The 9,243-nt window shown below is 42.5% G+C and overlaps 1 protein-coding gene and 1 pseudogene across 1 annotated transcript; one reads left to right on the plus strand and one right to left on the minus strand.

The window, feature by feature from the left end:
* Positions 1–285: 285 nt before the first annotated feature.
* On the plus strand, positions 286–1,550 carry LOC149188162 (putative galactinol--sucrose galactosyltransferase 6; annotated as a pseudogene).
* A 381-nt stretch (positions 1,551–1,931) lies between these two features.
* LOC149188163 (uncharacterized) lies at positions 1,932–8,807 on the minus strand. The gene is made up of 4 exons (XM_089409883.1): positions 8,611–8,807; positions 8,245–8,424; positions 6,128–7,488; positions 1,932–1,978 (listed from the first exon to the last, which is right to left on the minus strand). The coding sequence occupies exons 1-4, from the start codon at positions 8,805–8,807 to the stop codon at positions 1,932–1,934; spliced, it is 1,785 nt and encodes a 594-aa protein (XP_089266009.1).
* Between the last annotated feature and the right edge of the window lie 436 nt (positions 8,808–9,243).

The raw sequence follows: 9,243 nt of genomic DNA on the forward strand, positions 1-9,243 counted from the left end.
CATTAAAAAAACAAACTTTGTCAGCCGATCTGAAATGATTCTTGTCCCACGCCCATACATGGACATCGGATTAAGTTCTACCCTACAAAGCCACATGGTCTATATATAGAGAGTAGACTTCTCAGTCGTCGATATCAACTCTTTGAATTCCTGTTCTTCTATCTGCACACTCAATTGAATTCAAAAACACAACATTGGAGAGGAGCGGAGGAGTGGGGTGGACCAGAAGATCATTATAATAACAGAAACACCCAAATGAAGATGGGAACATAGAGGGAAGCTGACATGAATGGTGAACTGTCCAGCGAGCTCAACAACCATTGCAATGTACAAATCTACTCCATGATTGGACCCTCGCCTTCTCAAGTTTCTGTGCTTACATTCCAGCTGGAATTAGCCCACGGATCCATCAGAAAATTGAAGGAACAGGTTTACAGTTTGCAGCAACTACTAAGTGAGAAAGATGATCTGCTGAAGTTCACCGCGGAAAAGCACGCAAAAGTCAGGGATGAGGCTACACAGAATGCATTTGTATTAAAGAAACATATAGCAATATGTGAAGAGTTAAGAAATGAATATGAGAGATTTCGGCGTGATAGAGATGCATTTGAAGAGAAAATCGTAGAGGCTCATGAGAAAAGGGAGTTGGCAGAGAAGCAGGCCACTGAAGCTGAGATGCGTGAAAGAATAACACAGTGTCACGTAGAAAAAGCCTTGCAAGATTCTTTAAAGACCCATAATTTAAAGCATATTTATGTTTGGAATGCTACTGGAGAGTTTATGTAACCTGATTGGGATATGTTTCATAGTCTTCATCCAATGGGCGAATACCATACTGCTGCCTGAGCTGTTGGGGGGTGCTCAATTTATGTCAGTGACAAACCTGGTAAACATGATTTTGACTTGTTCAAAAAGATCCTTCTTCCAGATGGATCCTTACTACGAGCACAGCTTTCAGGAAAGCCTACAAGAAATTGCTTGTTTACTGATCCAGCTCGTGATGGGACAACCTCCTAAAAATTTTGGAAATTGAACAAGCATACTGGAGTTCTCTGTGTCTTCAATTGTCAAGGTGCCGATGGTGCAAGGTTGACAAAAAGAACCTGGTTCACGATTCCTAACCCAAAGCTATTTCTGGTGCCATTCAATCAATGGATGTAGATTATTTACCAAAGATTGTAGATGAAAATTGGGACGGTGATTCCATTGTATACTCTCACAGAGGAGAAGAGCTTGTATGTCTTTCTAAAGGTGCAGGTTTACCGATTACTCTTAAAGCACGGGAGTATGAAGTTTTTGCAGTTGTTCCTCTGAAGAGGTTAGCCAACGGCATCTCTTTTGCTCCCATTGGACTGATCAAAATGTTCAACTCTGGAGGAACTGTTAGTGCATATATGTTCGCTAGCATTAAAGGAGAAATTGCAGCTTGGACCCTGGATTATTACATAACTGTAGATGTACAGGTGGAATCTCGTCATCCTTATGGCAATCAAATTCATGTCGCCGATGGATTTTCTGGCGAAGTCTTCGTTCAAAGGAATTTTTATTGAAAGGTTGGTTTTCATTCAAATGGCAGATGGAAGGCGTAAAGTCAAAAATCGAAAGCCAAATTAAACGTAGAATACCTACCATAGCAGAAGAATAGGATTCAATTTCCTATTTATGACTTCAGTTAACAATTCAAATGGATCTGTGCTCTAGTTTTTGTCTTTCAATTTGCCATTAGAGGAATTCAAGGGGAATGATGTTCGGTTTTTAGAGCAAATGGATGACTTTTTTTATTCTTGTAATTTTAGTTGATATGGATCTTGTTGTTATATATGCTCTTACATCTGGCATAGCAGGCTACATTGCAGCTGGAAATGGCAGTTCCCTTTATTCAAGGCGGAATTTTAGTTTAAAGGCTATTGTTATTAAAAAATTAGTTTTATTCAAAGGGCCCAGGTAAAAGGAAAGCGAACAGTCACAGACTGAACGCCTACATTTAAAACAAAGACACCTATCATAGCAGAGAAACAGGAACCGACGGTCTATTTTGACTGCAGTTGCAAGATCAAAGGGTCTATGTTCCAGATTCTGTCTTTTAATTGGTCATCAACAAGCAAAATGTAACGCTGCTCCTTTTTTAGAGCAGAACTTTTCCTATTTTCATGATTTTAGGTGAAACTGCCCCTGATTCTCATCGATTTGTTTTCCCCAGCTATGAGTTATATATTGTATTGAAAATCATTTGTGAAGGGTTCTGAGTTCTGGGAAACGGTGGAGGAATAACTCAGCGTTTGGCTGTACAGTTTTGACAGAGGATTAATTAAATGGTGCAGCTCTGATTTATAAGATTCTTGCGGTATGAATTTAGCATGTGTTTCTTCCTTTATGTCTCATATGTCTTTGTTATGTTTTGCCATTCATTCATGATCATTTCCAGCTGAATACTTTTAAGTGAGAAAGGTAGAATTCAGTCATTGCTCTGCCTTGAGGAAGTGTTTAGATTTTATGTGTTTTCTTCTGCCTGGAAAGGATTCATACATTAATGCCCTTTTCAGCTTTCTTAAACAGTCTTTTCACCTCATTTAAATTAAATTTGTTTGCTAAAACCTCATGCCTATCTCGCCTTATGAAATATCCTATGCCTTTGGTTAAATCTCTGCTCATGTTTTCCTTGTCCCACATAGCGTAAAAACATAGTCATTCTTCAAAATACCTCTTTCAAATTTATTTACCTAGCATAAAATCAATTCTTATCTCAGTCATCTCAGACCTTATTGAGTATTTTTACTGAGTTGACCCGGAGAGAGCCCTCTCCTGTCCTCGTAGGGCTAGCTATGAGGCTAAGCTTGGTTTGATGTTGGCCCTAGAACCTTGCCCTTTCAGCCTGAGGCAAATCTAGGCTCTAACACATGGGATCTTGAATATGAGAGCAGCAACAACGACAGGATGAGAAAGGGAGAAATAATTGAAGGGCGACTGAATAGAACGCAGCAGCGATGGTCAACACCTGTGTCCAGGCCAATAAAGCCAGCAAACTGGAAGGGATAAGGGGTAGAGGCACGCGGTGGAAGGTGAAGGCCTCATGGGTATTTCTTGAGAGAGCAGAAGTTGATAAGAGTGTGGTGTCGAAAAGAATAGGAGACAAGACATTCGGCGGTAGAAGGAAAACCAAATCAGGATTGCAGAAGATTTGGACAGAGGGCGCCTTATAAGTTCGATCAGAAGTCGGTCTTAAACGATTTTTCATTAGTCAAGAAGGAGATCAGGGGAGATAAAGAAAGGAATCTTTGTTATTGCAAAAAATATTTCCTTTGGTTCTGGTACAAGCTTGACTGGCGAGCTTGTCTGCTTCTCGGTTTAAATTGCGGAGGACATGGAAAAATTTTATCTCCCAATTTTGGCTGATCATGCTTTGACATCTGCTGATGATTTGTTGTATATGGATATTTGAGGGCTTTCTCTTGCTGTTCATGAGACTAATGATAATAGTAGAGTCCCCAAAAATCCAAGCTTTCTTAATTCTGAGGATTTGAAGCTGGAGTAAGCTTTGATAGAGAGCCAGGGCCTCTGCTCTGTTGTTGGAAAGATTTCCCAGACCCCACTCAAAAGAGATAAGGGGGTCTCCTTTGGGCGTATAGATGATTCCCCCTGCTCCCGCAGCCCCCAGATTAGACTTGGAGGCGCCATCGAAGAAGATGATATGAGTGTTGCTGTTGAAGATCCAGTCAGTGAATTCACCCTGCTTTAATCTGATTTTCCAGTTGAAGTTGTTAGAAGAGCTATTGAAGTTGACTGCTGGAGAGAGGATGCTACACTTGTCTATCAAATTCCTGATGAAGTCTCTCTCTTTTATACAGAGGTTGGCCATGTCGATTTTCTTGAGATTCTTAGCGGCTATGGTTTCTATTGCCAGACTTTTGGCTTTGCTGCAAAGACGTCTGGTTAAAGTCTCCTGGTCTCTGAAAACCTTGCGGTTTCTTGCAATCCATATTTTCCATAAGAGTGCGTAAGGGAGGGCATCCCAAACCCTCTTGACAATGCTATTTTCTTTTTTTTCCAGGGATAACTTTTCTTCCAGAAGCTTAAGGCTTCGCCAATGGACTGATGTGAATTCCAGGTGAATGAGTCAAAGGGGGCTATGCCTTTCCAACAAGAGATGGCGAAGGGACATGAAATGAAAAGATGTTGCATGGTCTCTTCAGCTTCATGACAATTCGGGCATTGGGAGGGACCCATGATACCTTTCTTTTGCAGATTTTCTGAGGTGAGAGTCTTCCCTTTTAAAAGGGTCCACATGAAGAATTTAACCTTGGGGATAGCTTCAGCTTTCCAAGTTGCTTTCCAATACGTCCATGGAGAAGTGGGGAGATCCCTGTTGCACAAATAATTGTAACCTGCCTGAATTGAGTAGCTTGAACCCGTAGGATCCCAACGAAAGCCATCAGCACCATTTTTAGATATAGGTGCAATATTATGGAGATGATTCTGGAAATTGTTAAAGGAATCTTTGAGATGAACAGGGATGGGAGGGAAGTTCCAGCCCTTCCACGCTTGCGTATCTATATCCCAATGAGATATTTGATTTAAATGATATAATCCCTTGCTTTGCAAATAGAGGATGATTGGTTCCATACCTGGGAAGCTGCTGATGGCTTTATTTCCCATTATCTTATCGCTTCCAATGCTGACTTTGTTCCCACCTTTGGGAACCAATGAAACATTTTGAGCCATAAAAGAGATGGCTTTTTTGCAGAGTTTCCAAATACCTGTGTTGCTCCTTACAGGTATTTCACTGGTTAGCAATTGTTGCCTTGGACTGTTAAGGTATTTGACCTCGATGACTCTTTTCCACCAAGCTTGTTGCTCCTCTAACAGTCTCCAAATAAGCTTGCCACCAAAAGCTAAGTTAGTGAACAATGGAGATCTGATTCCAAGCCCGCCTTTTTCCTGGCTATGGATAACTTGTTTCCAACTAACCAGGTTATATTTTTTCTTATCATTTTTTCCACCCTGCCATAAGAAATGTCTAAGAATACTTTCCATTTTGTGATGAAAATAGGTTGGCGCCTGAGCTAAGGAGAACTGATATAAAGGAAGCGAAGACAGGCCTGATTTTAGGAGCACCATTCGGCCAGCTGGGTTGAGCCAGAAGGATCCCCAGTTGTGGACTTTTTTTTCAATTTATCAAGCATTTTGTCCCAGATTTCAGCTCTAGCACGACCCATGCTCACTGGCATACCCAAGTAGCTAAAGTGGTCCCATTTTAACTTGCACGACACCCCAAAGATGTTGGATAGGTTTTGGAGAGTTTGGGCTGAAGTATTCCAACCGTAAATGCAGCTTTTGAGATAGTTTATCATTCCCCCAGAGTATCTCATAAACTTATCTAATAGGAGCTTGAACCTTCGGGCAATTATAGCAGATGCTCCTCCTATCAGCAGGGTATCATCAGCAAATTGGGAGTGATTGATGTTTTTAACTCCATCTTCAAATTTGATTCCGGTGATGAGGCCTGCTTGTCTCTTATGATCAAGGACACAACTGAAAGATTCAACCATTAAAATGAATAAGTAGGGAGAGAGAGGACAACCTTGCCTCAATCCTCTTGAAGATTGGAAAGTAGGGTCGGGCCTTCCATTGATGAGAGGGGCAATCCAAGGTCCAGAAATACAGGTTCTTATGAGATTAATGAAGGGGGAAGAGAAGCCCATTTTTTGGAGAGTAGCAAAAAGAAAGGAGTGCCGGACTCTGTCAAAGGCGTTTGCCAGGTCTAATTTCAGAATGAAGCCCTTTTCCTTTCTAGAGAGGCTTGAGTGGATGGCTTCCTGAACAAGTAAGATGGAGTCGGATATTTGTCTGTTGGCCATAAAACCGCCTTGATTTTCAGAAATAAGGCTTGGCAAGAGAGGCTTGAGTCGGGAGGCAAGGATTTTTGTGAAAATTTTATATGAAGAGTTGCATAGGGATATAGGTCGGAAGCGGGAAAAGGAAGAGGGGTGGTTCTCTTTGGGAATGAGTACAAGATGGGTTGAGTTTGTGAAGCCTCCCATTTTATTTTTCCTTTGTATCCATTTGTAGTACTTGATGAGGTCCTTTTTGATGGTTTCCCAATACTCCCTGTAGAAACAAATTGGGAAACCATCCGGGCCTGGAGCTTTGTCAGGCTGGAGGCTCCAGATAGCTCCCAAGATTTCTTCCTCTTTTATCTCTTCAGTTAGTCTTTCATTGGCTTCTGCTGTTATTTTCTTTGACAAATGCTGTAAAAAGTCAACGTAATTCTCCTCTTCCCCTTTTTCTGAAAGGAGCTCTTTAAAATGTGTTGTAGCCGCATTTTTAATGGAAGCTTGATCATTGTGCTGGTTACCTGCGCTGTCTATAATCTCTGTTATGTTGCTCCTGATTTGTCTAACAGTTGCTTGCTTGTGGAAGAAGGATGTATTCCTATCCCCACTTTTCAGCCAAACCTGTCTTGATTTTATGCGCCATTTTTCTTCCTCTTCTCTTCTGATACTGTAAAGTTGACTGTAGAGGTCCTCTTCTTGGTTTTTCCTTGCTTGAATGTATTCTTGGTTTTCCATTGCATGATGTAAAGTTTCAATTTTAGCTTTCACAGCTAGCTTCTTTGCTTCTGGCTCTTTATATTGGGATTTTGCCCAATTCTTGAGAGCGTTCCTGACATTTCTCAATTTGCTTTCCCATATGTAGCTTGGTGAGCCTTCTACATGCTGGCTCCAAGTTTGCTGGACTAGAATTTTGGCATCTGAAATATGATTCCATAAGGGACTGTATTTAAAAGGAATTGGGCCCAGGGGACGATGGGAATCAAGAGATAAGGCAGTGGGATAATGATCTGAAAAAGCGAAGGGGAGAATAGAAGCATGAACAGCTACAAAAGATGAGAGAAAGGACACATTTACCAATATTCGATCCAGCCGTTCCATTATATTGCTTTTTCCAAGCCTGCGGTTGCTCCAGGTAAACTTGCGGTTCTTTGGAACAATATCGACCAGATCTGCAAGCTGCATAACATTCTCCAACTGATTTCTGAAGGGGTCAGGAGTGAAGCTGCCACCACGCTTTTCATTAGCATGCAGGATAAGATTTAAGTCACCACCTAGAATTATATTTCCATTCTCTTCCTCTGCTATGTTGTTGCTGAGAGAGTTCCAGCAAGCTTCCTTGTCTCTGTAGTGATTCAGAACGTATACATTGTAAATGATAAGCTGATAGCTGCTCATGTTGTTCTTCAAAGTAATCTTTATCCAATGTTGTTCCACTGTCTCTGCTATCTTGTTCCAGTTGTCTTGAAGCCAAAGTGTGGCGATTCCTCCTGAAGCCCCTCTGGATTCGCACACACATCCTTTATAAAACTTATGCTTCTCAATAATTTTATTCATCTCTGCCTGTCCCAGTTTTGTTTCTTGAAGTAGAACTATCTCTGGTCTTTCCTGGATTAAGAGATCTTTTAAGGCATTTGTTTTAGTGGGGTGCCCCAATCCCCTGTTGTTCCAAGAAAGCATTTTCATCATTTCAATGGAATGCGGGGAGTTGCTCTTCCTCCCAGGTCTTTATTTATTGAATCCTTGTTTATCTGCCCTTGTATATAAGATTCTATAGGGTTTTGAATACCCAATGCTATGTCTTTTTGTGCATTTTCGTCTCTTTGTTGTTTGGTAGATTTTCGTCCAGGCTTCTTTTGGTTTTCAGGAATGGATCCATGCTCCTTGGAATTGCTTCTAGTGGTTCTGGGAGGGGGGGATCAGAAGGGAGGGAAGATGAAATGGACAAGGGAAGGGAAGGTTCAGAGGGAGAATGAATCTTTGGAGAAGGGGGATCCTCGGGTTGGGAAAGAATGTGAAAGGGATTGGAGGAAGGGGAGGAGGAGAGGGGATCAGGCCGGCTAAGAAGGGGAGGAAGGGAGGAGGAGGGGGGCGGAGAAGGGGGAGAGGGATTGGGAGGGGGAATGGGAAGGGGATGAGGGGAAGGCCCAGCTTCATGAGGAGGGATGGAAATAGGGGCTTTGTTTTTTTTTTTTTTACTGCTTCCCATTGTTCTTCCTGTGGAGAACTGTCAACATTAATAAGTTTAGAACATCAATTTGCAAAGTGGCCATATTTGTGACATACCTTACACTTGAAGGGAATCTGTTCATAGTCAAGCTGCTGAATGTGTGTCCAGTCATCCACCTTTATCTTGATGGCTTCTGGCAAGCCTTTCCCCAAATCAACTTCAACACAAATGCGAGCGCAGGCCTACATGTTGTCTTTAGGTTCGCTCTGGTCAATATATTTCCCTACAGCATTCCCTATAGCACGCACTGACTCATCTCCCCAACAATGCAGGGGGAGGTGAGGAAGGCGGACCCAAACAGGCACAGCACTAGGGATATCCAGCTCCGGATCAAAATCTGGAGTCCACTTGTTGAGGTACAGGCCTCTGGAATCCATAAAATAAGGCCCATTTCGAAAAATCAAATCCTTGTCTTCCTTGGTTTCAAAGTGGAATGTAAAATATCCTTTTCCACAAAATCTGATAGAGATTTTCCCTTGAGTTTTGTCTGACCAGTTCCTTTCCACCCACCTCTGAACTGTTTTAGGTGAGGGCCAGAGGCCTGTAAACTACCCAATAAGGCCTCTTTCAGCTAAGGCAAGCGCAGCCATACGGGGCAAGGTTGGAGGCAGAGAGACTTCCTGCAACCCATCCAGTTTTTTAACAAACTTCGAAACTGAGGGACGATTTCGCTGAGGCGGAAGAGAGCGAACCAGGTCGGAGAATGCTTGCTGGAAGGCCTCCTCCGATGGTGCCTTCGGAGGGGCCATAATGGCCCAAGAGCGGATTCAAAATCGCAGGCAGTCAAAATGGTAGCCAGGAGCAAGGACGAGTGCCCAGCAGCAGGGGCTGCCAGGTAGGGCTTGCTGATTACCGCAGGGCCGAAGGAAAGCAGGTTGTGGGGGCTCCGGAAGCCCAGCAGCAGGGGCTGCCAGGCGGGGGCCTGCTGAGAACACAGGGCCGAAGGGGAGCAAGGCGCGGGAGCTCCAGAATGAGCGACCCTATCCAAAGTTATGCTATCAGTAGGATGCCATTAAGATATAATTTTTTTCATTTTTCTCAAGAAGTCATAAATAGGTCAGTTTTGGTTGAGTTTGTAAAAACACAGAAAGGACTTGTTGCACTTTTTATATAGTCCTTTATGCTTATGAGATAGTGAAATTTTGAGGTTTTGAATGTCCTATGGGGTGTTATAAGGATGTCATA

This window comes from Pinus tabuliformis, chromosome 3_1 (assembly GCF_031772625.1).
Source record: "Pinus tabuliformis cultivar Carrire ecotype Pingquan chromosome 3_1, CPIR1, whole genome shotgun sequence".
Taxonomy (NCBI): Eukaryota; Viridiplantae; Streptophyta; class Pinopsida; order Pinales; family Pinaceae; genus Pinus; species Pinus tabuliformis.